The sequence below is a fragment of the Miniopterus natalensis genome, chromosome 18 (assembly GCF_054644295.1).
Source record: "Miniopterus natalensis isolate mMinNat1 chromosome 18, mMinNat1.hap1, whole genome shotgun sequence".
NCBI lineage: Eukaryota > Metazoa > Chordata > Mammalia > Chiroptera > Miniopteridae > Miniopterus > Miniopterus natalensis.
This window is the reverse complement of record NC_142098.1, coordinates 18728791-18754407: the sequence shown is the minus strand read 5'-3', so window position 1 is coordinate 18754407 and position 25617 is coordinate 18728791. Positions and strand designations below refer to the sequence as shown.

Below are 25617 nucleotides of genomic sequence, written 5' to 3'. Positions count from 1 at the left end.
CACAGAGCCTTCCTGAGGACTCAGGCAAAATCATCACCCCTGGCTCCTGTGCCAGTATAGCCCAAGACAGTCCCCTTGCGATGGTATCAGTGACATGCTTGCTCTAGGCAGTGAGCTTATACCAAGCATGAGACTCCCAAGCTTCTAGAGTTTTCTCTTATCAAATTCCCACAACAACCCTGTGACTCAGTAACTCTAGTTTTCCCCGTTTTATGGACTGGGTTAGAAAACTAATGCCCAGAGAGGCTGAGTTGCCCAACAAGGTCACACAGCCTGGCTGTCTCATTGCTGGGTCCTGGATCTCCTGTTTTCTAATCATGTGTCCGGTGTGGCAAACAGGATAAAAGAGTGGACTTCACATGGCTATTAACCATCTAGTAACTAACATTTACTGAGAGCTGGTCTGTTGCAGGCTCTGTGAGAAGCACTTGCACCAGGGGCTTTCAATTGGGGCCAGTGCTGTCCCCCGGGGGCATTTGGCAATGTCTGGACACACTTTTTAGTTGTTCAAAATTTTAAATTTGAAGTTTAGCAGACTCATTAAAACAGAAATTATAAAAGGAACAGAAAAATCCAGAATCAAACACCATTCAGTCCATGGGACCCTTGCTTAGGAATGGCAGTAGAACCAGTAATTGTCCAACTGGCTTAAGAAGGCTCACTGAGAAATGAATTCAAGGGGCGTTAAATAGCGTAACCTTCCTGAATATAAAATGAAATGCATCTGGAGACATTTTTGATTGTCACACTGGGTTAGGGGTCACTGTCGGCATCTAGTGGGTCGAGAACAAGGATGCTGCCAGGTATCCCACAGGGCACAGGGCATCTGCCACTGCAGGAACGACTGGCCCCAAAAAAGGCTGAGCCACCCTCTCTGCACTATGACTTTCTCTCTAACCCTCACAGTGACTCTCTGCTCTGCTTTCCAGGTGGGAGCCCGGGAGTTCAGAGACAGGAAATAAGTTGTTCTAATGGTCACACTGTAGTGAGCACCAGAATCAGGACTCGCATCCAGGACTCTGCCCCCAAAGCCTGGGCTTGTAACCACTACCCTGCCTCGTAGTCAAGGACTGTTGATCTGAGGAAATATCAGTGGGTTATGAAACTCTAAAGTTACATGTGTCATTGTATGTGTGTTTTTCTGGAGGGCAACCCAGAGCTTTTATCAGCTTCTCAGAAGGAGCCATGTGCCCCCGATAGGAGCACTGATGTGCAAGTTAGAGAATGGGCCTTTTTAGCCCAGAGGGTGACAGGGAGGTTGTGCTCTCTCTCATGAGCCAACCCTCTTGTGTAGACACACACTCCTGTATGGTTCCTTCTAGAGATTCCTACTGACATTTGGTTCATTGTCTTTCAGGCAATCGCCCCTTTGCTGGAAAACAACCATCCACCACCAGATCTCTGTGAATTCTTTTGCAAGGTATGGCATGGCTGAAGTGGGCTGTGTCTGCAGGACCAGCCTGCCTCCGTGTGTGCATGCTGGGGGTTGGCTTTGCACAATTTGCTGAAAACCCAGGGCCCTGGACACAGCTGGAAGGCAAGCCAGGTATCCTGTTCTTAGGATTACAGCCCCCTCTCTGTCAAACAGGTGGTAATCAAGACCCAGGGTCCAAACCAGTGGGTCAGGGAGGAGTGTCCAGCTTTTCCTTGGAATGTCTTTGTGGCTGTCTTGGGAGAATTTTGTAGCAGATTTTCTGGGCTCCTGACGTCAGAGCTGGGTTATTTTTAGCCAGGGCTCCTCTGAGCACCAGCTGGTCCACAGTGGGGGCACGGCCGTGGGGCTTTCCTGAGCAGGGAAAGCAATCAGGGATGCCAGGTTAGTTGGGAGGAGGCAAGGAGCGGGATACCCGCTCCCAGGGACACAGCGCCAGCCTCACAGTGGGATTTACAGAGAACATGTCCTGGGCATGTCGGGGTCCAGGCATCCCTCGTTCTGCCAGCACACCACAGTGGCCCAGGGCTGAACTGGCACAAAATGTGCTTTTGATTTTTACTATGTGATTTTTTATGTAATAATTTAATGCCCTTGGAAAGACGAGGGCCTAGGTCTGCTGCTCCCCAGTGCTGCTGTGGTCTCCCTCCTGATGACTCACCTCACTGTTTCTTTCCTCCCACATGGCATGGCACAGCAGGCACCTGGGAGGCCTGATGGTTTCTGGAGGAAAGGGGACTGGGGTACACTTACTGCCCCCACCCCCTGCCCTTCATCCCCAGGCCCCTCACCCAGGGAGCATGCTCTCTCTCTGTGTTTGTCAGGTAACACAAACTTTAGGGGGACAGGATTGTGTCATCCTCTTTGGCCCTATCTCTCCATCAGGAGACCTTTTTCAGCAACCCACAGAGCAGAGGGTGGGCCCAGCCTGCTGGCCCGAAGTGGCCAAGGTACATTCTTAATGTGGGCATGTGCCAGTGTGTGCCCTCCGGTCCTAGGAGGTAAGGTGGGTCCAAGTGGGTGAGCGCCCAACTGCCCAGTTGTACCTGCATGTGTGTGCATGCAAGAGCGTGCTTCCACACAGGCAGCAGGCTCCTGTGCTGTGTCCAGGCTCCGCCCCCGAGGGCACACGAGAGAAAGCGGCAGCAGCCTGGTGGCGGAGCTCTGCCCCCTTGAGCAGGCTGGGGTCAGATAGCCCAGTGTGTGGCTCCCTCACCTATCACAGCAGGGCATCTCCTCTCTTGATATTTGGTCCAGTTTAATTTAGATCTTTTTTTCTCCTTTCAGCTATATGGTTTCTCCCAGATCTCATGGTTTACAAACTTGTTCTAGAATGGACCTGTTCAGAGTAAATGGCAGCACAGTTTAAAAACAGTGATGCAGACCAAACCATCCTTTTGGACATTACCTGATAGAACTCTCCATTGGTCCTAAAACAGAGGGCTACCCTGCCTTTTGGAGGGAGGGGTCCCAGCCGGGGGGGACTGTGAGCCTTCCGGCTGTTTTCCCTCTAAGGGGTTGGGGGTCAAAGCCCCAGCCTCAGCACCTCACCAACCAGGCAGCCCTCCAGAGAGGAGAGCCTGAGGAAAACAAAGCCGCCCCTCCCAGCTCCACTCTGGGCCAACTCTTTGGACACTCCAGGCAGCCTCTCCTGCCAGACCTCAGAACTGGATCCCAAGATGTTCGGGAAGCTAATATACTTGATTTCCCAGGAAAGTGGTGATGTCTGATATCCCAAGCACAGTGTCCTCATCCGGGGCTGGGACACTCAGCACCTTCAGTCCCAGGCAGGCTGTACATGTGTTAGAGTGATGGGGCCTTGTCTGCTCCACCCCAAGGCCTTCAGTTTCAATTTGAAAGCAAAACGCCATGCCAGTGAAATACCACACATCAGAGAGTTGCAGTTGGCCTGCAGACAGCTGCTGCTTACCATAGCCAGCAATGCAAAAGGCACAGAGTTTTTAAGACTCTGGTGTCCAGACATTAACCCCCTGGCATCCTTGCACTGGCTGTGAAGAGACCCCTCTGTTAGACCAGGCACTCTGGGTCTTAGTGCCGCAGTCTCCTGTGTTAAGTAAGGGCGGTGTCAGAACAACGCCTTTCTGTACCGCGCTCAGACTTTAAGATCAGCATGAAAAGCGAACAGAAGTTCCCATCCTCACCTCCTTTTCTTATTCCAAAAAACTGAACAAAGCTGTGCACCAGTATTCATCAGGGGAGCTGGGCTGGTGCTGAGCTCGCTGCCCCCGAGCCCTGCGAGGGGCCACAGGCTCGGCGCTGACTATCCTCCTGTCTCCCCAGCACTGCAGAGAGCGGCCCCGGTCCATGGTGGTCATCGAAGTGTTCACTCCCGTGGTCCAGAGAATCCTCAAGCATAACATGGTGAGTCCCCTGCCCCCTGACCACAAGGCCGCCCTGTCAGCCAGGGACTGGGGCTGGGATTCTGTTTAAGTTGTGTTTTCGTGAAGCCTGTCTCCTTTGGTCCCTGGGTTTTATGTTTTTCTTTTTGGGCAACACGAAGAATCTCCATAGTAGATAAGAAATAACAAAAACAGTATGACTGAGGGAGAAGAGAGAGTCTTCTGTGTGTAAAGTCACAAATTGTGTCTGTAAGATACTCCACCCTCAAGCAGGGGAGCAGGACTCCTCGCTCCTTCCCTGGTGGCTGTCCCTAGTGACATCCCTCCAGGACGTAGAGGATGGAGAGGGGGACAGAGTGACTGCAGTGGAGAAACCTCACAGTCACCCCTCAGCCAGGTGATTAAGGTCAACACCAGCAGTGACAAGTCACAGCGATAGTTTGTGCCTTTACCTCTGGGGTAGTCCTCTCAAACCCATAACCCTGGTGTGATAAAGAGGAGAACATCAGACCAGTCCCAGGGGAGGGACATGCTGAAAACCCCTGATAGCACCCTCAACACTGTGCAGGTCATTGAAACAGAAGAGTCTGAGAAACTCATGTCTAGAGGACTCAAAGAGACACCACAACTAAATGTAATGCGGTGTCCTGGATGGGATCTTGAAACAGAAAAGGACATTAGAGAGAAACTGAGGAACTCTGAGTAAAGTATGAGCTCTAGCTAGCTGAAAAAGAAAGCAGGGACAGAGTTAAATTGCACACTGACAGCGGGCCAGGCACCTGCAGTCCGTGTGGCCCCTCTCATCCGCTGAGCAGTGCAGTGAGAACAGGTATCATTGTTTTCTCCATATCACACGTGGGGAAACTGAGGAATAACGTAACTCACATCTGTTCACACCTTTGTAGAGCCAGACAGAGCGTGGTACTTGAGTGTACTGTCATTTGACCCTGTGATGGCCCGTGACCTCCCTTACAGATGAGGGGGCCAAGCCCACAAGGGTTCCTCAGGGAACTCTAAGCAGCTGTGAGACTCAGTGGCACCAAGGAGCAGGCAGTCTAAAGCCAGGGCCATTACCATGTGCTCTGTCAAGCCAGCTCCCAGCCTAGACTGAGATTCACCTCGATGACACGGAGGCATCTGTGTCATCGCTGCGAAGGCTTGGCCACTGCCTCAGTTGTGAGGTGCCCAGGCCTGCTGCTCCTGGCCCTGTCAGAGTTCAGCATGTTGAAAATGACTCTGAAAAAGGGAGATCTACAAAAAGTTTACTTTATGGAGTAGCTTCCCTGCCTCCACAACATGCCCCTAAAGAATATTGCATACCCCACCCCGCCCCAGTGAGGAGCGGAAGTGCGTGACGGTGCCACTCCCCAGCCCCTGGGGCGGACATTAGCTGCAGCACCCTCTGCAGCGCCCGGGTGGCTTCAGAATCCCTCTCAGCCCGGCATTCCAGGCGCCGCTACCACTTGAACCGTGTTGGTACCGAGTGATCACACACCGAAATTGAATTGTTGCTTATTTCTGAGATCTTTCTTGGCTTAAGGTAAATGCATTTCTTCTTTTCTGAACACAGGGGAGAGGGATACTCCATCTGATTCTTTCTCCAGGATTAACAAAGAAACTCCCCATCTTTTAGTGCAAGCCCTTAATTTGGGCTTGAATAGTTTTAAAGGCACTCTGGCTTCGGCTATTTGGGAGAAAAGGGTCTCAGATTGTTAACTTTAAAATCACTGTGGATGGGGTGTGAGGAGAGGGCCCATGCCCTTTTGAGTCCAAAGCAAAGGTTCTGCAGTTTCTTCTGCACAGGACCTTCTCGCATCACAACTTTCCAGTGACAGAGACACACCCCAGGGCACACTTGTCCCAGCCCATGCCTCCCCGGGCACATAAACACTTTTGCATATTTCATGGTAGTCAATAGACTTTAAAAAGAATTCTTTTGGGACATCTGACTTAAAAGGTAAAAATGTTGAAATTCAGGTGGCCTCCCATGGCTTAACCATACAACGTCTCCTTTATATTTGGCTAGTTTTATGGGCCTGGAGTGTTGACCATGTAATAATTTTCTGGATAAAAATCAGAACAGCTACAGGGCAAATCCAGAATTTATAGCTCTGTTGTGGCCTGGCAGAGATCAGGGACCCTCAGGCATGAATTCTCACTTTTAAAGAACTTCCTCTAAGTGATCCTCAGGTCTGGAGCTGCTGTAAAGTGTCTACTAATTGCACACTATGTCGGAAGAGAACTGTAGACAGGACCAAGGCGGAGCAGCCCCTCCTGCAGCACAGACATGTGTGAAGCAATGGTTGTGACTTAAACCAGGCGCAGAAAGCGTGGCAGACCTTCGGTGTCACTCATTTAACTGTCGTTAAGCTTAGTAATTGGCTGTGGGCCGATGCACCATTTTGGAGCTGGGACTCTTAGCTGGTGTGGGGAGTCTAGTCACTGGTTAGTGAGTGTGCTTCACCTGCCACCAGCCACATACCTGTCAGCATAGCATGACCAGTGACTTCTCTTCACCCACATGTAGCGTTTCTCATTAAGGAGGCATTTGGGGAAATGGAGGAAATCATACAGCACAGTGGTGTCCTGGGATTTTGGAGCTTCCCCTATTCTCAGTGCATCTTTTGCACATGTATCATGTGCCCCAATTTCATGGATAAGCAAACTGAATCTTAGAGAGGTTAAGAGTCTCAAAGAGTGTTACTCATTGGGCAGAAATGAAAATTAGATTCAAATGGAAGCAGTCCTTTGGTATATACTCCTGTAGAGTCTAAACAATTTGTTCAGCTCTGTCTCCTAGAATGACCATGGTCCCTGTGCCCACACACCACTCATTGGAGTGTTCTTGTTGTGGCTGTGGTCCCCAGTGGACCACTGGGTGATCTGACCTGCTTTCCAAAGCGAGCATATTTTACTTTTCCAAAGAGGCAAACTGTCCCTCATCCACATTTCTTTCTTTTTTTAAGAATAGTTTATTGATTTTTAGAGAGAGAGGAAGGGAGAGGGAGAGAGAGAGAGAAACATCAATGTAAGAACATAACATCGCTTGGCTGCCTCCTGTATACCCCCTACTGGGAACTGAACCTGAAACCTTTCTGTGCATAGAACAATACCCAGCCAACTGAGCCACACCTTTGTCACCTGCCCCGCTGATGTGCCCTCATCCACATTTCAAAAGGCCACCAGACCCATAGGTAATGTTCATTTCCAAGGACTATCCAGAAATCTAATAGCAAAAGTAACAGCAGCTACTTTTAGCAGGGTTCTGTTGAAGCAGTTTTCATAGCATCATAAAACCTTAGAGGTAGAAGGGTGCTTAGAGATCAGTTCTGTCAACCCTCATTCTATGGTGGGGACACAGAGAGACAGGCAGCCCAAGGCCATTCAGCTTTCCTGTCACCCATTTCCAGGGGGCTAGGGAACTGGGGGCATCTTCCTCAATTTGAAAGCACAGTCAAGCTTCAGTCTTTTTTTTTTTTAAAAATTGGAAATTCTCTTAAAAATATATATATATCTTTATTCATTTCAGAGAGAGAGAGAGAGAAACATCAATGATGAGAGTCATTAATTAGCTTCCTCCTGCACGCCCCAACTGTGGATCGTGCCTACAACCTACGCATGTGCCCTGACCGGGAATTGAACCACGGTCTCCTGGATCCTAGGTCAATGCTCAACCGCTGAGCCACGCCCGGCCGGGCAAGCTTCAGTCTTGTTGTTATGTGGGAGCCTCATCTTCTAGCTCAGTGTGGTGTGTGTGTGTGCGCACATGCGTGTTAGGGATGTGTGTATGCGTGCACATGTATGTTCCTTCTGCGCTTTCTCCATGGCTTCTGCTGCCCTACTGCTATAAAGGACAATCCTAGTGGACAGGATGCAGTCAGATGAGCCCCACATTGTCGAGGACCCCAATTCAGCCCTTTGGACCCTGGGTGAAGAAGCACCAGGCAGCTCTAGAAATGCTCCTAGGCGCTGGCCGGCGAGTGTGGGGGGCACATTCTACTACTCTCTCCTGAGGGCCCGTGGGGTCAGTTAGGTTCATAAGGAGAGTGTCCAGTGGTTTTGTTTTAGATTAGAGCCCTGATTCAGGTTGCTTTTATTAAATGGGTTTCACTGAGCAGGACAATAGGAGGGACATATGAGTTTGGAGACCACCAGGCTGCTCTGTCTTGCTGGTCAGCCTCATGACCACACTGTGACTTGCCCTCCTAATTATTCAAAACCCAGCTCACAGCATTAGACGAGCAGTGACGAGGCCTCTGGGACCCCCAGGCCCTCGCCTGGCTGTTGCTTCCCTCTCCTACACTTCTCCTGACAAGTCCCAGAGCCGACAGCCTTCCCACTCTTAGCTGACCTCTGTCACCCGCCCTGTTGACGGGCTGTGTTGGGGAAGCTGAGAAAATATCAGTCTCTAATAATGTCACTCACTAAAGTAGGCAGGGTCCCTGTGTCCTTGCTCAGTGCCCCTTAATTGGGCTTCAGCTAAGATACAGGCACCCAGTGGCTGAGCTGGTTGATGGAGATGGAGGGTTGTCCCCCCAGGGCTGGGACCTTGACCTAACATTGGACAGATTATCCCTTCTCTTCCCTCTCCCTGCCTGCGCCAGTCACTGACCAGCAGCCCCCACAGCCCCCTCCCTCCGTACCGCTCGCCACCCAGCTCACGGAGCTTCCTTCCCAGGCCACCACTCATGCACACGCACACACACACACACCTCCCACCTTGGGCCACCTCGGGCCGCTCAGGAGAAGGAGCAGGTGTCTCCTCACTAAAGATGTTTGGGGACACGGTATTTGTCAGTGCACTATGTTTGCCTCCTCCTTTGTACCCCCAGGAAATCCCAGAGCAGCCCCCCAAATGGATGGCTCCAGATTGGGGCATCTTCTGACTCTGCTCTCCTGAGTGGCATCAGATAATAGCTCACAGGAAGCAGGAGACCAAAAACTCTTGGGTGGCTGCAGAAGAAACATTTGTAGCCTCCCCAAGCATTGTTGGGGGCCTGGCCTGACATCTGCAGCCCCCTCGTGGCCGTGTGAAGGGAGGCCCCAGTTTGGCTGGTCTCCGAGCATGTCTGTGTGGCATGCTGACCCTGCCCAACCACAGGGTGGGTTGGTTACACATGCCAGAAATCCCCCTGATCATTTCCTGATCTCTATTTGCAGCCATCGAAGGGCGTAAGCAAGAATGTGACAAGAGCCAATTTTCTGAAGTGAAAATGTGTGTGCTTTCTAGAAAGGAGGTAGCTGGTGTTTCCTTGTTGCCTTCCGCACCAGTGGCTCCCGGCAGAGCAGGTCCCACCACCCCTTCTGGTCTCCCCGCGTCCTCTGCAGCATGTCCCAACTCCTACCTCTGTTCTCTCTGCAGGACTTTGGGAAGTGCCCACGACTGAGGCTGTTTACTCAGGAGTACATCCTTGCCTTGAACGAGCTCAACGCGGGGATGGAAGTGGTGAAGAAGTTCATTCAGAGGTGGGGCTCCCTGCTGACCCTCCCCACCTGGCCTGCGAGCCAGCTTTTCTTCCAGCGCTCCATGCGCTCCATTGATGCCTGAGAGGAGCCCCTGTGTTCAGAGGCCATGAGCGTCTCATCTGTGAGGGTCTCCGGGATCCTTCTGACCACCTGTGGTCTGAGGCACTTACTTGCTGTGTGACATTGAGCCAATTGCTGTCCCTCTGATCCTGTTCCCTCCACATAGGGGTTGTGTGATTATATAAGATGATATATGAGGAAGCCCCTACCATAATACCTGATGCTCAGTAGGAACTCACGAAATGGTAATGGTTCTGAATAAAATGAGTATTTCCATTGGTCCCACATCCTTGAGCTGCAGGTGACAAGGTGTGTAGGAAACAATCCCCTGTGGCCCTGGACACTCACCTTTGGGGACTTGAACAGCCACCTCCCAAACTTAGCCAAAAGGAAGCCAAATATGCTAGTTTTTACTTCTTTCTGGTGTTTGGGTGGGGGATTACTTTTGCTTTGATTTTTAAATATGTTTCTCTGTGCCTCAGTTTCCTCATCTGTAAATGAGAATCGCTATACCCCTTTCATCCAGTTAATGTGAGGGCTTTGGTGATCTGATCACAAACACTAAGAACAGTGCATAAATGTGATGGGAGCATTAGTGCTCATTGTCATGACTCTTCTTATTTTTTAAGAAAATCAAAATATTCTGGTTAAGCCAGTTCTGAAGCTATGTGCTTCCCAATTTACCTGCAACTCACAAAGCATTTCCAAACCCAAATAACATGTCCTTCTGCCAGAGCCTCGGTTAGGTCTCTCTTAGTTCCAGTGGCCACAGTGATTTTCTAGGAATGTTACAGGTATTAACCCTACGCCCCAAACTGCCCCATTTTACAGATAAGAAAACTGAGGCATAGAAATAGCCATTGTTAATAACAATCGCTGCATTTATAGAGGCCTTAGCAACTGTGTTCCAGACCCCGTGTTAGGTCAGGGTAACCATAATAATTTTTCTACCAAGGCCAGGACACTTTTAAGAGTAAAATGAGGTGTTATGAATAAAGATTTCAGAACCCCCAGGCATAAATGTTACTGTCCCAGGCCACATGGCCACCATATGCTAAGTGTTCCCATGACTTAGAAAATTGGGTCCTTGTTGTTACCCATTAAGGAGGGGGCCGCTGTCCCCATTTTATAGCTAAGTAAACAGAGTGGAGAGTTTAAGCAGTGTGCCAAAGCCACTCAGCTGGACTTGAACACAGGTACCGGAATCTGCTGCCTGCACATGGCAGAGCCAGGACCCAAATCCGGTGTTGCCAGCTCCCCAACAAAGGGCTCGGGGTGCCCCTCAGTGACCTCCTCAAGCTGTGCCCCAACCTCTCCCACCTCCCTGCTATGGGTGCCACTCCTACAGTCACCTCTCATCTCCCTCTGCTCTTTTCCAGCATGCATGGCCCCACAGGGCACTGCCCTCACCCCCGGGTCCTACCCAACCTGGTGGCCGTGTGCCTGGCTGCCATCTACTCCTGCTATGAAGAGTTCATCAACAGGTTGGTCACCACCGCCACCTGGAGGGCCTGGGCGGGGGCACATTACCACTTCAGGGTGGGGACAGTGAGAGGCTGAGTCACAAGGATGGTGGCTTGTACATATCTGACCAGCCCAGGGAGATGGAGTGGCTTTCACCAGGCCAGCCTCTAGGGGGTTTGCCAAATCCCGTGTACACACTGATTCTAGGGCCCAGAACCCAGGGATGTTACTGGAAAAGCAAACACCAAAGGCTGTTGTATTGACCTGGCGTTAGGAATAAGTGTTTCATTCTGAAGATTTCTCACCACCTGGCATGTGTGACACATTGGGGCATGACTGTGTGTATGTGTGTGAGGGAGAGAGAGAGAATATGTGCACACACATGGGTGTGTGCGTGGGGTGTTCTGTGTGCACTATGTGAATGTGCACAGGTGTTTATGAATGTGTGTGAGTGTGCATGCATGTGAGTGCACATGTGGGTGTGTGCATGGCGAGTTGTATGTGCACTGTGTGAATGTGCACAAGTGTTTATGAATGCATGTGAGTGTGCATGTGGGTACGGATGTTGCCCATATGTGTGAGTGTGCACACATCTCCCCAAGGGATGGCAGTAAGGTTTACTCCCTCTTCACCTTGTCTTTGTAAACATGGAATTGCATTTTGCCTGTGTATTTCTGAGCGCCCACTGTGTGTCTAGCACACAGTGGGCACTCAGAAATAGAGAGGGACAAAAGATTCTGTCAGAGCTTGTCCTCTCCTGAGGGAGATATGTGCAAGTAAATATGGAGTATCATGTCAGATGGTGAGAAACACTGTGAAAACAATAAAAAGAGCAGTGGGTGCAAGCCTTATTAGGGAAGTAACCCCAGGAAGCGCTGGGGAAGAGGACAGGTGGTGGAAACCAGAGCCTGTGTTAATGAGCAGGTGACCACTGCGGGCACCTGTTCATTCCCCACTGGACGTCCTGGGAGACTGTGGGGAACACGTCTCAGGGCTATTCCTCTGAGGGTGATGACACAGGGGTAGTTACTTACCAGCTCCCTTCATTAATTGAGGATTGCTCCTGGGATGCAGTGACGCAGATGCCATTAGTTTGCATGAAACTTTTGACAGTGACCTCTGGGGTGAGTGGAGAGGATACGATGTGCAGGGCAGAGATGGCATCTGCTGCATCCACCCTGTCCAGCTCAGGCAGCACACTGCATAGCTCCAGGGGGACCAGAATGTGTCAGAGCACCACTTGAGCTGGGGATACGGCAGAAATATATTTCAGTCCTTAAGGAAAGGGCAGAGGAGCACGCTGAGTCCCTGAGAACCTGTGCACACGGAGCTTCTAAAACAAATACAAATGAACCTTAGCAGCAGGTATTTTCTTATGATGGCTTGAGAAGGGAGGATGACTTTTTTTTAAAATATATTTTTATTGATTTCAGAGAGAGGAAAGGAGAGAGAGAGATAGAAACATCAGTGATGAAAGAGTCGTCATTGATCGGCTTCCTCCTGCACACCCCCAACTGGGGATCGAGCCCACAACCCGAGCATGTGCCCTGACTGGGAATTGAACCCCGATCACCTAGATCCTAGGTCAATGCTCAGCCGCTGGGCCACGCCCGTCTGGGTGAGGGTGACTATTTTTACTGTCTTCATCCCAGGTCCTCACATGTACAGGGGACCATGTCCATCTTGAATCATTTTCTTGTTCAGAAAGAGATGACAGTACCCTTGAGGCCAGAACATGAAGATGTCATGCTGATCATTCCCAAGTGCCGGTTATATACCCTATAACATGTTAGGTTAAAAGTAAAGAAGACAAAGGTCAGAGGGTAGTGCACCTCCTGTGTAGCCATCCCAGCATCCCTATGTACACGGATGGTCACTTGCCCATGACCTCGGACACCCTAGCTCTGGAGCCAGTCTGATCTGTGTGCATTTCAAACTCAGGCCACCCCAGGAAGCAGGAAGAGCATGAGGAGGCCACACACACACACTCACACACTCACACACTCAGGCTCCTTTTCCTCCTGAAGCCTTGACTCATCTCGGCCTCCTTGGTCCCCCTCCCTGGACACCTGAGCTGGGACTCGGTGGGGCAGGAGCAGGAAACCACACACCCAAGAGTTTTCCCCCTGCCTCCCCACAGACCTGCCTGGGTTCCCTGGGACAGGGTTTCCCTCATTCGGGAGCAGGAGGCAGAAAGGCGAGGATGCTGGAGCTCTCCTCCCAGTTCCCATCCCAGGGGAGGGAGGCAGAAAGAGCCAGGATGAACTGCGCACACTGTTGCACAGTTAGGGGACTGGGGACAGCAACAGCCAGCTTTCATCCTTCTGTTCTTCACTCAGTACTCGTTTAGTGAGGGCCCATTAAGTGCCAGGTGTTGAAGGTACAAAGTGAACTAGGAGGATGGGACACCTGCCTCCCAGAGCAGAAGGTATGCCAGCCGGTGGAGGGGTAGGTAGGGTGTGAGCAAGCAAGTGGGGACGGTACAGTTTGATCAGGGCTATGGTGGCAGAAGCCAGAAGTGTCATTAGCATGGTCTCCGGCAGGGAGTATCAACCCTGGCTACCCATCAGAGTCACCTGGGGAGGCTTTACAAAATCAATGTAAAACTGAAGGAAGATCTACTCTATGACCCAACTCAGAACTTTCAGTATGTTCGTCAGAAGACACGTACAAGCATGTTTATTTTTAATAGCCCCAAACTTAAATCTACCTTGACTCCAATGTCCTACAACAGTAGAATGAATAAAGAAGTCGTGGTCTGTTCTCAAAAGCCATTCTACATAGCAGCAGGAATGAATGAACTCATGCAACCATGAATAGGTCTCACAGATGTAATATTGAGTGAAAGGAGTCAGACCCAAAAGACTCATACAGTGTGATTCCTTCAAGTTCAAGAATAGGCAAAGTGAATCTGTGGTAATAGAGGCCAGAATAGTAGCCACCTGTGGGGTGCGGAGTTCGATGGAAAAGCATGAGAGAAGCTTCTGAGCTCCTGGAAATGTTTTATATACTGGCCAGTGGTTCTCATCTGGGGGCAGTTTTGACCTCCAGGGGATATTTGGCAATGTCTGGAGACATTTTGGGTTGACATACTTGGGCAGAGGGAGGGGTACTGCTGGCATCCAGTGGGTGGAAGTCAAGAATACTGCTGACCATGCTGCCAGGTGCAGGACAGCCCCCCACAGAGAATTACGGGAATTTAGTGACCCAAAATGTCAGTGAGGAACCTGGATCTGGTTGCCGGTTATTAACAGGGATGTGTAAAAACTCAAGAAGCTCTGCACCTCAGATTTATGCACCTCACTGTTCTGTGTCTAAGTTACACCCACGACATGCTGGAGCCCTGTTATATTTGGAGGCACACGTCTTCCTAGTTCCACGGTCAGTGATAGTACATTGGTGGCTTGAATTTGGTCACAGTGGGAGTATTTACACCAAGGAAATAGGCAAACATTATATAACAGGGCTTCCTTTTTCTGGAGACTGGGTTGTTTGACATTTACCAGCATTCTGCTGGTTATTTCTCCATAAAAGGGGAAAAGTGGTGCCTGGGCCCCACCTACTGCAATTCTGATTGTCTCGGATGGCCCTAGCATTGAATTGTTCCCCAGGCAAATTGAGTTCATGGCCAGAGTTGAGAGTCCCTTCTCTTGGGGAAGATGAGGAAGGGATCCTTCAGGGGGTGATATTTAAGTTGAGACCTCCTAGCTGTCAAAAAGGTAAGAGGCAGGATGAAGTGATCCAGGCAGAGAGAACAGACATGCAAAGGCCTGGCAGGGCAGGTGGAGTCGCCATCAGTCATGTTTTTCTATCTATGGTCCTTAACCACCTGCTTCAGGATCCCCTGAACTGCTTCTTTAAAGAGCAGACTCCTCGACGCTGCATTTCCGGGTCGAGCCCAGGAGTCTGCATTCTTGGCAAACTCCTCAGATGATAAGCTCCATCCTAAGGATGAAGGGCCGCAGCAGGGAAGAGTGCGACAGAAACTGTGACTGCAGCAGAGAGAGGGGAAAAAAGAGAAGCAAAAGATGGTGTTGGAGAAGAGGGCTGGCCATGGAGAGATTTGTACTGCTGAGCTTCTCAAACCTCCTGTGCTGAGCTGCTCCTGGGGGTTGTGTGTTAAATGCAGGTGCAGATTCAGCAGTTCTGGGGCAGGGCCTGAGACTGCTTGTCTAACACACTCCCAGTAATGCCAATGCTGCTGGTCGGGGACCACACTTTGAGTGGCAGAGCTGGGCCTGTTTCAGTTGTGGAGTTTTTATTGGGAGAGCATTGGCATTGCTGATGGGTTTTCAATTAAGAAGGGATTTGGTGAGATGTCAGTTTCCAAACTCCTCTCTGGCAGCAGCTGCATGGAGGATGTACTAGAGCGGGCAAGCATGACCTTGGGCCAGTCAAGAGTCAGTGGTTGTCACCAGGTGCCCAGGGTGGAGGCATAGGGAGGGCGAGGCAGGTCTTGCTGCCTCCCACACCTGCCCCCTCAGAGCCCACAGTAGTTTGCATTTCAAGTGATATCATTAGTTCCTCCAGAAAATCACCCAAGGGCCACAATACTGTGAGACCTTTCCTGGGCTCAGGTCAGCCCCTGGAAGATAAAGCCCAGCGATGTCCTCAGGGCTCATCTGCGGCGCTCTCGGTGGTACGTGATGTACTTACACACAGAAGAACAGACAACTTGACCCAGGTTAACGTGGCTTGCTTGCTGGAAAACCACCCCCTCTGAGCCAAACAGCCTTGAAAATCCACTCCTCAATACCAGCAAAAGCAAACAAAGGGAAATGGAGTGTCGAGCATTTGAGCAGCAAATTAGCTCTGAACCCATAGGGATAGTTAGGCCCCCCTCCCCCCATGGACCACACACAATTTTCCATCAACCATGGAGTCTTCAGACTTTATTCCATGGCTTTTGTTTTTCCTCAGCAAAGTTTACAGTGTTTTGATCAAACATCCTTGGTGGGCTCAGCTCAGCCTGGCTTGTGGCACGTGCTGGATAGATTCAGGCCCTCAGGGTGCATCGTATCCAAGTTCTGCACTCAGTCCTGTCCTTGTACACAAGGAGGACATGCATCTTTGGAAGCACAGGCCACATGCACGTGGCACATTGAGGGAGGGACCGCAAGAGCTGTTTACAATCAGACCATTGTGCTCTGAGTCTGTTGGAGCAGTGGACTCAACCTTGACTGCACACAGAGGGAGCCCTAAAAGTTACCGATGTTCAGATCCCATCAGAGATTCTGAACTAATTGGGCTTCAGGATGTTTAAACGTGCCTCAAGGGACACTGGTGTCCAGCCAGGGATGGAAAGCTCTGGTTCAGAGGCAGGGTGAGGGTGGCAGGTGGAAGAAATCAGAGAAGACTTCATAGAGGAAGAGGAGGACCTGCACAGGATCTTATGGGATCTTGGAAGCCACCATAGTATCAAACCCCAACCCCTTCCACTTATAAGCCCTGTGATCAAGGGTAGGTCATTTGACCCCTGGGCATGTCTTTCCTCACCCATAACATGGAGATGGTAATATTGCCATACACAAATATCTGAGAAGTCTGTGTGAAAGCACTTAGCACTGTGCCAGCTCAGGGAAACCATTGCTAGAGTTACCTTCAGTCTGCTCTGCCTGGTAATGTTTGGAAGCTCCCAGTGAGGAGGTGCTTTAACCAGCCTCAAAGAAGTAATTTCATCGCATTTGGCCCAGTATTTTCCAAGCAAGTGTGATATCAGTGATGCATAGAGCCCTTTCTCAGTTAACACCTGTTAACACCTTGCACATGAACCCTCCGGTTGGTCGGAGGTGCTGTTACTGGAGACTACAGGTACAGAAGGGACCTGCAAGCTCCAGGGGTTTGGGATTCTGGGGTATGGGATCCCCTTGAAGTGGTTTCCCAGGTAGAGTGGAGGCCGAGCTTTCTTACCTCGCTGGGGATGGGGCAGTTGAGGTGGGGTCTGGGCCTTGCCCTGGAGGACACTTAGACTACAGGAAGAAACTAGAAGCAAAATTGCTTAGGAGGTCTCATAGGTGTGTCAGGAAGGTGGCCAGAGAATACATCTTGGTGGAGGTACCTCAGAGAAATTAACATTTACTCATTCAGTCATCAAATACGTGTTGAGCACCTGCAGTGTGCAGGGACTACAACATGTGCTTTAGGGACAGAGAGCTGGGTTGCGATGCCATCTTCACCCCTCCCTGTCTTGAGACCGTGAACAAGCCGCTTTCTCAGACCGAGCTTCAGTTTCCTCACCTGAGGACTGGGAACCAAGAGCACTAGCTCGTAGCATATGCCGCGGGGGTTCAGGGAGGCATCTACCATGGTGGAGCCTGGCTGGTCGGAAGCTCTCACGGGGTCTTGTAGCTCACAGCTGTTAGGACTTTCAGGGCCACGTGCCACTGCCTGTGCTCATGTGCCCTCTGCGCCTCTTCCCCCAGCCGTGACAATTCCCCAAGCCTGAAGGAGATCCGGAACGGCTGCCAGCAGCCCTGCGACCGGAAGCCCACCTTACCTCTGCGCCTTCTGCACCCCAGCCCGGACCTGGTGTCTCAGGAAGCCACACTGTCCGAGGCGCGGCTCAAGTCAGTGGTTGTGGCCTCCAGTGAGATCCACGTGGAGGTGGAGCACACCAGCACTGCCAAGCCGGCGCTGACGGCCAGCGCAGGCAACGACAGCGAGCCCAACCTCATCGACTGCCTCATGGTCAGCCCTGCCTGCAGCACCATGAGCATCGAGCTGGGCCCCCAGGCTGACCGCACACTCGGCTGCTATGTGGAAATCCTCAAGCTGCTGTGAGTGTCCCTTCTACGTGCCTGTCACCAGTGGGGTGGGTGTGGAGGCTTGGCTTTGCAGTCCGTATTTACTGGCTTGAGGCATGCAAGGTGGGCGTGCTGAGTGTGTACACATGAGTGTGGGCGCACAGATCAGGTATGAGGGCACGCATCTTGGGTGTGTGTCCATGTATGCTGGAGTGTCTGGGCACGCGTAGGTATGTACACAAGCATATGTGTGTGCATGAGTTTGAGAATATGTGTGCGAGTATGTGCATGAGCACACGGGCACCCAAGTATGTCTAAGTCTGTGAACCTCTGCACATTTTGTAGGGTGTAGGGTGCATTCTGAGTTTGTGAGTGTCTTTATATGTGTGAATGGCTTTGGGTGTGTGTGGTGTGACAGCATGTGTGTGATTGCCTGAGCATGTGTGTGTAAGTGCACAAGTGTGGGTGTGTCTGGGCACTGTGCTGTTTTTGTGCATGAGTGGCTATGAGTGCACACATGTGGGTATGAGCATTTGTACATAAGAGTTGGAGTGTATGTGTGGGTGTGGTGTGCTTGTGAGCCAGCATGTGAGTATGTTTGTGTGTGTGATCTGTGTATGCTGTGTGTGCTCAGTGTGGCTATCTGTATGCAGATCTCTGCTTTATTTTGTGTGTGTATCTGTGGGTGTCTGTGTGGTTGTGTATGTGCATATGTAGGAGTCTTCCGTAAAGGGAGAGCTTTGGAAAGTGGCCCCCCTAGATTATGCTGAGGACCGGGCGCCCCACTCTTCCTCATGAGCTTTCTGATGGGCAGAGAGGGAGGTGCGTGTGGATCGGGCCCCACGCAGTCCTGGCTGGTGGGGAAAGCTCAGAAGGAGCCAGGAGACCCAATCTGAGCTGTGTGTTTCGGGCTGGTCCCTGCCCTACCCTGAGCCTCAGTAATGTGATTCTAGAATGGGGATTATAGATTTTTGATCCCCAAGAGTCCTTCCAGTTCTGCCATTCACACTTATACCACCCAGACTCCTCCCAAATTCATGCACCTTGTTCCTAGAGCCCCAGGTGGAGGGACCTGTGCTGAGCTTTGTGCTCCCATGGGCCAGCTTGGGCTGGAGAACACAGCAGATATCTCCCCCACTTGCTCCCACAAGCCCTGTCCTTCAGAACAGAGTCGGCCCCACACTCAGGACCAAGTCCAGAGGTTGGCATTGCCAGGTGCAGTCAGTGGGGTGGTGGGCTTTCAGAGGGATTGGGGGTGATGGCGTGGTCACATCTAACTGACGTATGGCTCGTCTCTGAAGTCTGGGCGCTAGGTCCCCTGGATCTAGGGGGAGGCCTGGCTCTGGTGACTCGTCAGTGCTGCCAGGGTTTGACTGAGTCTCTGAGTCTGTTGTACATTCTGCAGCATCTGTTCTGCCTCTATCACGAATGTGTTGCAGGGTCTGGAGGGGTGCCTGGTGAGGTGGTGTCTGGGAGGTACCCAGGGGTGCCTCCATGCTCTCAAAGCAGGGCTTGTGGTGTCTGCGCAGGTGAACATGTGCATACATGCAAACACACACACACACACACCCCTACACACACATCAGGCAATGGCTTCTAGTGGTTTGAAGGGAGAGTGTGGATGCACCATCGCACACGCTTCCTCTCCCATGTTTAGTCCCTGAAAGGAGCATGAGGCCACCTGGGGGTCAGTCCAGCCTCACTCATGGTTCTAGCAGGAGAGGCCAGTGAGGACAAAGACGCCTTAGTGACACCCCCCCACCACCCATCAGCCACACTGGCTAAAGGAAATTCCAAATTCTGCTCAGAGATCTTCTCCTAGGACATGCCTCAGTTTCTTCAAGGCAGAGGGCGTCCCCACTTTCTCCCGGGAGTGGTGGGCAGCCCTCCGAGAGACGGGCCGGTCACTGCCCTCAAATCCTCCTCGCCCTCGTTGAGGCAGGCCCCCCAGGCCAGAGAGGGCCCTGCTCTCTGCCTCAGCCCCTGACTCTGGCTGTTTTCCACAGACACCTGGAACTCCCAGGCCTTCTGCCGGCGTGGGCCCTGACTCATATTTCTTACTAAGCACTAGGGTTTGAGTTTCATCATGCAGTTCACACACATTTTTTTCCTTCTTCATAAACATGCTCATGAATGAGGATTCTGTTCCTCCTGATCTGCTTCCAGACCTCCTGCTGCCCACATCGCCCAGCTGCCAGGGCGCCGTGGGGGTCAGGGGCCCGGTCAGGGGCTGCCCACTGAGACCCCGAGTTGTTCTGACCGGGCAGAGCAACCTCACACTGTCCTGGAGGTCTCTTCCAGGCAGGGTTTATGCTTCCGGGGGCCTCTTGTACCTTGGAGGAGCTCAGAGCACAATGTGGGCCTGTAACTTCCTTTCCGAGCAGCTTTCCTTTTCTGCTGCCTGCTTGAGTCACTGGCCTACTCGAGGGCCTAGGACAGGTTGTGTCCTCAAAACCCCAGCAGCTCAGAGCACTACAATATGTGATATGTTGGAAAAAGCAGATTCAGAGCCAGACTGCTGGGTTCAAGGGCCACAGACCTCCTATAAGTATTAGCTTGTGACCTGGGACAAGTGACTGGTCTTCTCTGAGTCACAGCTGCCTCAGGGCATTAAAGGCAGGTGGAGGGCATGGCTTTGGGTGCCTAGCAGGTGTAGACACCAAGCAAATGGGAGTTACTACACTTCCTGATTACAACTGTGTTTCCTCTATTTTAAAACACCGTTGAGAGTAAGATGCGCTGTTGATTTAACAATACTTTGGGGGGAGGAAGAAAATGGTGGCATTCAGAGTACACTGAGATGGCAGGAAGCATGCATCTGGGGATTTAGGAAATGCAACTGTATAGCATAGTGTTCTTGGCTCCTCTTACCCTCAGTTTTCTTGTCTGTGAAATAGGTGTCTTTCTCGTAGGGCTGCTCTGAGAATTTAGTGACATGGGACTTTTCCAGGCTGACCCAGGGTTAGTTCTTGGTAAGAGGGGACAGCTGCTATCAATAGGAGTGCACCCTAAATGAGAATTACGTGTAAAAAATGAAAGAGCAGAGGCTCTAATGTGGAAGTGGGGGTTCTGAAGAGGGCATTGTGGGGCCATGGGATGCCAGGCTTAGCGCCCTGGCCCTCCTTGCCAGCCCTATCTGTCAGAGCAGGCACCACTGATCCCCAAGTGTAAGCACCATCCCCACACACACACACACACACACACACACACACACATAGCCCGGGCCCTGGTTGTGGGTTCCCATAGAAGGCCCACACATCTTTAGAATTTCACACCTCTGAAAAGGAACATAAGCCTCAAAAAGTTCCCTGGAGACCCTTGAAAGGAAGACTATTCCCAATGCAGGTCAAGGTTGCCGCTGAAAACAGCACCTTGTGAGGCCCTGGCTGGGTGGTCTGATGGAAAGAACATAGACTCGGGAGCTTGACAGAGCAGATTTGGGTCTGTGGTGGTTTGGAGTCTAGCTCTTAGCCTGCTGGGCACCTGCGTGTGATTTTCATATTTATTTATCCATCTATTTATGCATTCCTTTATCAAACATTTACTGCGCAGGCTTAGCGCCCTGGCCCTCCTTGCCAGCCCTATCTGTCAGAGCAGGCACCACTGATCCCCAAGTGTAAGCACCATCCCCACACACACACACACACACCTCAGCTGTGCCAGGCTCTGTGCCAAATACCGGGGTTCCCAACTGCCCTTAGTCCCTCCGAATCTAGTAGCATCGACTGCTAAAGGCAGTGACACTGCCATCCTGGTGGGTTGGAGTGTGGGAAGCTGCTGGCCACACTTGAGGCCACAGGCAAGGGGATGCTCCTCTGTCCAGGAAGAGAAAAGAGTAGCCATTGTGGGGGAGAGGTGAGTATGTCTACTCTTTCTGATCAGCCCAAACCTGGCTACTTGTTATTTTTGCAAAAAACCTGGGTTTTAAAAGAGGCCTGATGGTCTGGAGGTCAGCTGGAAGGTGCCCCAGCCATTGGGGGCTCTAAGGGAAAATGCAGATGACTTACGGTTGTCCTCATGGCTGGGAGGTGTAACTAGAATGTAGAAGGCAGGCACCAGGAGGGGACATGGGAAACATGATACATCACCCAGCACAGTCTTGCTTCATGGAGAACCACCCCAGCCAGATGGCACAGCTCCACTGAAAAGAAACCCAGGAGTTTGGTGCAGGGAAAGGGGATTGATTGGAGGCTTGGAAATCTTGTCTGTGACATTTAGCACGTGTCTGACCTCTCTTATCTGTAAATGGGGGCTCTAGAGCTAGCTGGCCCCATTAATGGGAGGGTTAAGTGGTACCTGGAGCCTGAAGCTTTTGGTGGTCCTCAGAATGCTCGAGGTACCTCATTTGCTCTCCCTTTCCATGCTGCACCCAGGGAAGGCCTGGCTATCTTGTCTCTTGCCTGGGTGTGGGTGGTCAGGCTCCTCATAGCCAAACTGCTCTCCCTCCCATCCCAGGCCTGCCCAGCTCGCCAACCCTGAGGCTGGCACTGCTCTCCAGATGCTCATGGCAGGTGCTCTGCTCACCACGGGGTTTCCTCGGGCCTGGCCAGCCCCCAGGCACCTAGCTTCCCAGCCTCTGCTCAACATACCCACTGCACATGCTCAAGCTGGTCAGACTGGGTGTTTGGAGCAAGGCCAAGAGCCAGGCGCAGACCTGGAGCTGGGCTGGGTAGAGGCGAGGAAGGAAGTCTGTCTGCCTCTTCCTTTCTTCCCCTCCACGCCCCCTTTCCTGGTCCTGTGTGAGCGTCATACTGGAGCCAACAGGAGGCCAAGCTCCAGGCTTGAGAGACACAGGAGGGAGAGGGCTTCCACCAAGGCCCTCTGCCTCCCACTGAGCTTAGCACCTGGGGAACCGGCACAGGCTTGTCACCATCCCTTTCCGTTCAGGAGTGAGCCCCGCTCTCTCACCTGTAAAGCAGGTGTGATTCTCTGTTGTCCTTTAGTGCCTGTTCTGAGGACTTAGTGAGCCAGCTCATACCAGCACACAGCCTGGTACGTGCTTAGTAAACCTCAGCCGGCAGCACTATAGAGCTTAGCCCAGGCCGCCAGGCTTTTCTGGGAATTCTCTTCTGCGGGTCGGTGTTCGAGTCTCCTCAGAACCTTCCAGCATGTGGGCAGGATTCCCTAGGCTACCACTTTATCACCTTGGATTTGAAGGAAGGTAGGGTGGGAAAGCTTTCACCCCGAAGTTAAACTGTTGGTTGGTGGGGGCGAATATTGGTTCTAGGGGTGAAAAGATCTTGCTCTTTTTTGGTCTAAAGTATAGATAGACTTATCACACATGAATATACACAGCGTGTTGGGAGAACAATCAAGAAAATATATCAAGAAAGCTCCTTGGACCCTGGCCAGTGACTTGGTTGGTCAGAGTGCCGTCCAGTACACCAAAAGGTTGCAGGTTCGATTCCTGGTCAGGACGCGTATGAGAGGCAACTAATCAGTGTTTCTCTCTCTCTTTCCCCACCCCCACCCCTCCCCCTCTCCCTTCCTCTCTCTCTATAAAATCAATAAAATTATATCCTCAGGTGAGGATTAACAAAAATAAAGAGTAAATGAACAGAGGTAAAGCTTTTGGCATAATGCAGAGTACAATGTGCTGACAAAATCGCAGCTGCTATTGTATTTTTCAGTATTATTACTACTACTACTACTACTGCCATTGGTGTTATTACTGCCACCAGTAGTGACTGTTAAAAATAAATAAATAAAAAGGCTGTTATTTGGACCCAGACTAGAAGTATCCAATAAGTCAGGAGGGTTGACCCAAACTACAAATAAATAGACTATAATATTTATTTTTTATGGATCAGTCAGTTCTGCTCAATCAAAGGTGAGAATGACTTAGCATTCCCAACCTAACCCCCTTGTATCAGTCTGCTCAGGCTTTCATAACAAAAATCCACAAACTGAGTGGCTTAAACGACAGAAATTTATTTTCGCACGGCTCCGGAGGCGCAGCTGTGAAGTCAGGTGGGGCGGGGTTGGTCTCCTCTGAGGCCTCTCTCTGTGGCCTGTCTGTGGCTGTCTTCTCTGTTCTCACATGGCACCCCTGTGAGCGTCTGTACCTCATCTTGTAAGGGCCGCAGTCATGTCGGATCAGGACCTACCTGTGTGACCTCATGTTACCTTAATCACCTTTTTAAGGGCCCTGTCTCCAAATATAGTTGCATTCTCAGGAGTTGGGGTGTTAGGTCTGGGGGAGACACGTTTCAATCCATAATACTCTTAATAGTTCAAAAGACGGGACAGTGACCCCGTAGCCGGGTTCCAAGGCCAGGAGGGATGAGATTCCGGGGAGCTGCCATAAGGAAGGCTCTGGACTGCTTCTGTCCTTCAGGCCTCGTGGCCACGCTGCGGGCACCAGGTCCTCCCAGGTCCCTGCTCACTGAGATGGTTAGAGCAGAGTTGGTGCCACGTGAGTTTCTGCCAGATGCTCGTCCCATCTTTGGCCGTTCGTGACAGCATGCTGAAAGCCTCTCCCCGTCCAGACCAAACCTGACCATCACCCCTTCTCATTTTAGGTCGGACTACGATGACTGGAGACCATCTCTGGCCAGCTTGCTTCAACCCATTCCATTCCCCAAAGAGTAAGTCCCACACATGCCACCAACCTGTGAGAAAAACCTGTCATCCACTGAGTCCTTAACAGGGGTCAGTTCTGTCACGGGTGCACCAGGTCCCCCTGGAAACACCATTGATGACAGTGGGAGATGGAGACATGGTTCTCAGCTTTGGGACCCTTGTGGAGGCACCCCCCGAAAAATGGGGGAAATCACCTCATTGCATTGGTAGGATTCACTGAGTTGAGAATGCAGAGTTGTCCCCACCGTGCCTTCACGCAGTAAAGTTAGTGATTTTTATTATGCATCAGGGAAAGGAATACCTGCCTCCACTCTCTCTAAGGCCATGGTAAGAAAAAGAAAAGAAAATGCATGTGGTGGAGACACTTTGTATAGCATGCACCAATATGCTGAAAGCTCTCTTATTATGTCCATTATGATGATTAGCTCATCTCCACAGTGAGTTGGCCAGAAAAGGGCCCTCTGTCTCTCTAGCTGGCCCTTACCCCAGTATTGACTTGATCACAGCAGCCTAGGGAGAAAACTGCCTGGGGGTAATGGCCTAAGGAGAAGACTTGTCTAAACAGCCAGGCCTTAAAATGCCTCCAGGTCTCTGTTCCAATCGATGTGAAGAAGCCAGGCCTCTTGGGGGCTGCTGGGCTCTCAGGAGCCGATTATCGAGCCCGTGTTTATGAAATGTGGCTCTCTGAGGGGGACATTACACTCAGTAATTGCCCCATTTGTTGGCTGGGCTTGTCCCTGGGGCCCCCAGAACCCAAGACCAGAGAAATCTGACTCCTGAGAGCCACTGTCATCTCCACAGAGCAGTGGCATCATTGGCTGCAGTCACCATCCCCTCAGCCCTAGGGACACACTTGACAGTGGGTCCATGATGCAGTTCGTTTGGAAAATGGTCCCTGAATGCCGCCCTGATGTGCAGCCTTAATTAGTGCGAACAATTAACGAACACACCTGGGTCCCTGGTGTCCCCGTGTAGACACACAAGCTCACACACATCCAGCCAGCGCCACCCTGTTTACAGGGGTGAGACCTGCGCAGTTTGAGGGGTGGGGGTTCCTCAAAGGAGGCCTTTTTTTGCATCTTTAAATAGGGAAAAAATTTCCATACTTGATTCGCAGCTTCCGCTCCATTCTTCGATCAGACATAAAGCCTTGCGGTCCCCAGAGGAAGCTCTCTGGGTAGTTGTGCTGTTTCAGAAGCACCCAGCTAACTGCCCTCTTCCCTGTTTTTGTTGCAGAGCTCTCGCACACGAGAAGTTCACCAAGTGAGTATTGCCAGCACCCTCATTACCTTCAAGTAGGAATGTCCTCTGCCCTGAAGTCATCCCCAGAGGCCAGCCCTCCTTCCTGCCCATTCTCTGTCCCGTGCATTCTGGGAGGTGGCCATGGCCCTCTGGGAAGTTCCCCTGCCACACACGTCCAGGCCCGTCCAGCAGTTTCCTCATCCCACCAGCTCAGCCAGGCTCCCCTCTGCTCAGCCCCCATCCCGGTCCACCTAGGGCAGGACCCTGT

At 51.4% G+C, this 25617-nt stretch overlaps 1 protein-coding gene across 3 annotated transcripts in view; it reads left to right on the top strand.

Moving 5' to 3' along the window:
* The window catches only part of CMIP (c-Maf inducing protein), a 221821-nt gene that overhangs the window by 181958 nt on the left and 14246 nt on the right, over positions 1-25617 (top strand). For all 3 annotated transcript variants that reach the window (XM_087827098.1, XM_087827097.1, XM_016196950.2), the window contains 7 exons: positions 1358-1420; positions 3734-3814; positions 9155-9258; positions 10698-10802; positions 17205-17558; positions 24047-24112; positions 25344-25370. In XM_087827098.1, the coding sequence (XP_087683224.1) occupies positions 1358-1420; positions 3734-3814; positions 9155-9258; positions 10698-10802; positions 17205-17558; positions 24047-24112; positions 25344-25370 (800 nt within the window). The remainder of the gene's footprint in view (positions 1-1357; positions 1421-3733; positions 3815-9154; positions 9259-10697; positions 10803-17204; positions 17559-24046; positions 24113-25343; positions 25371-25617) is intronic.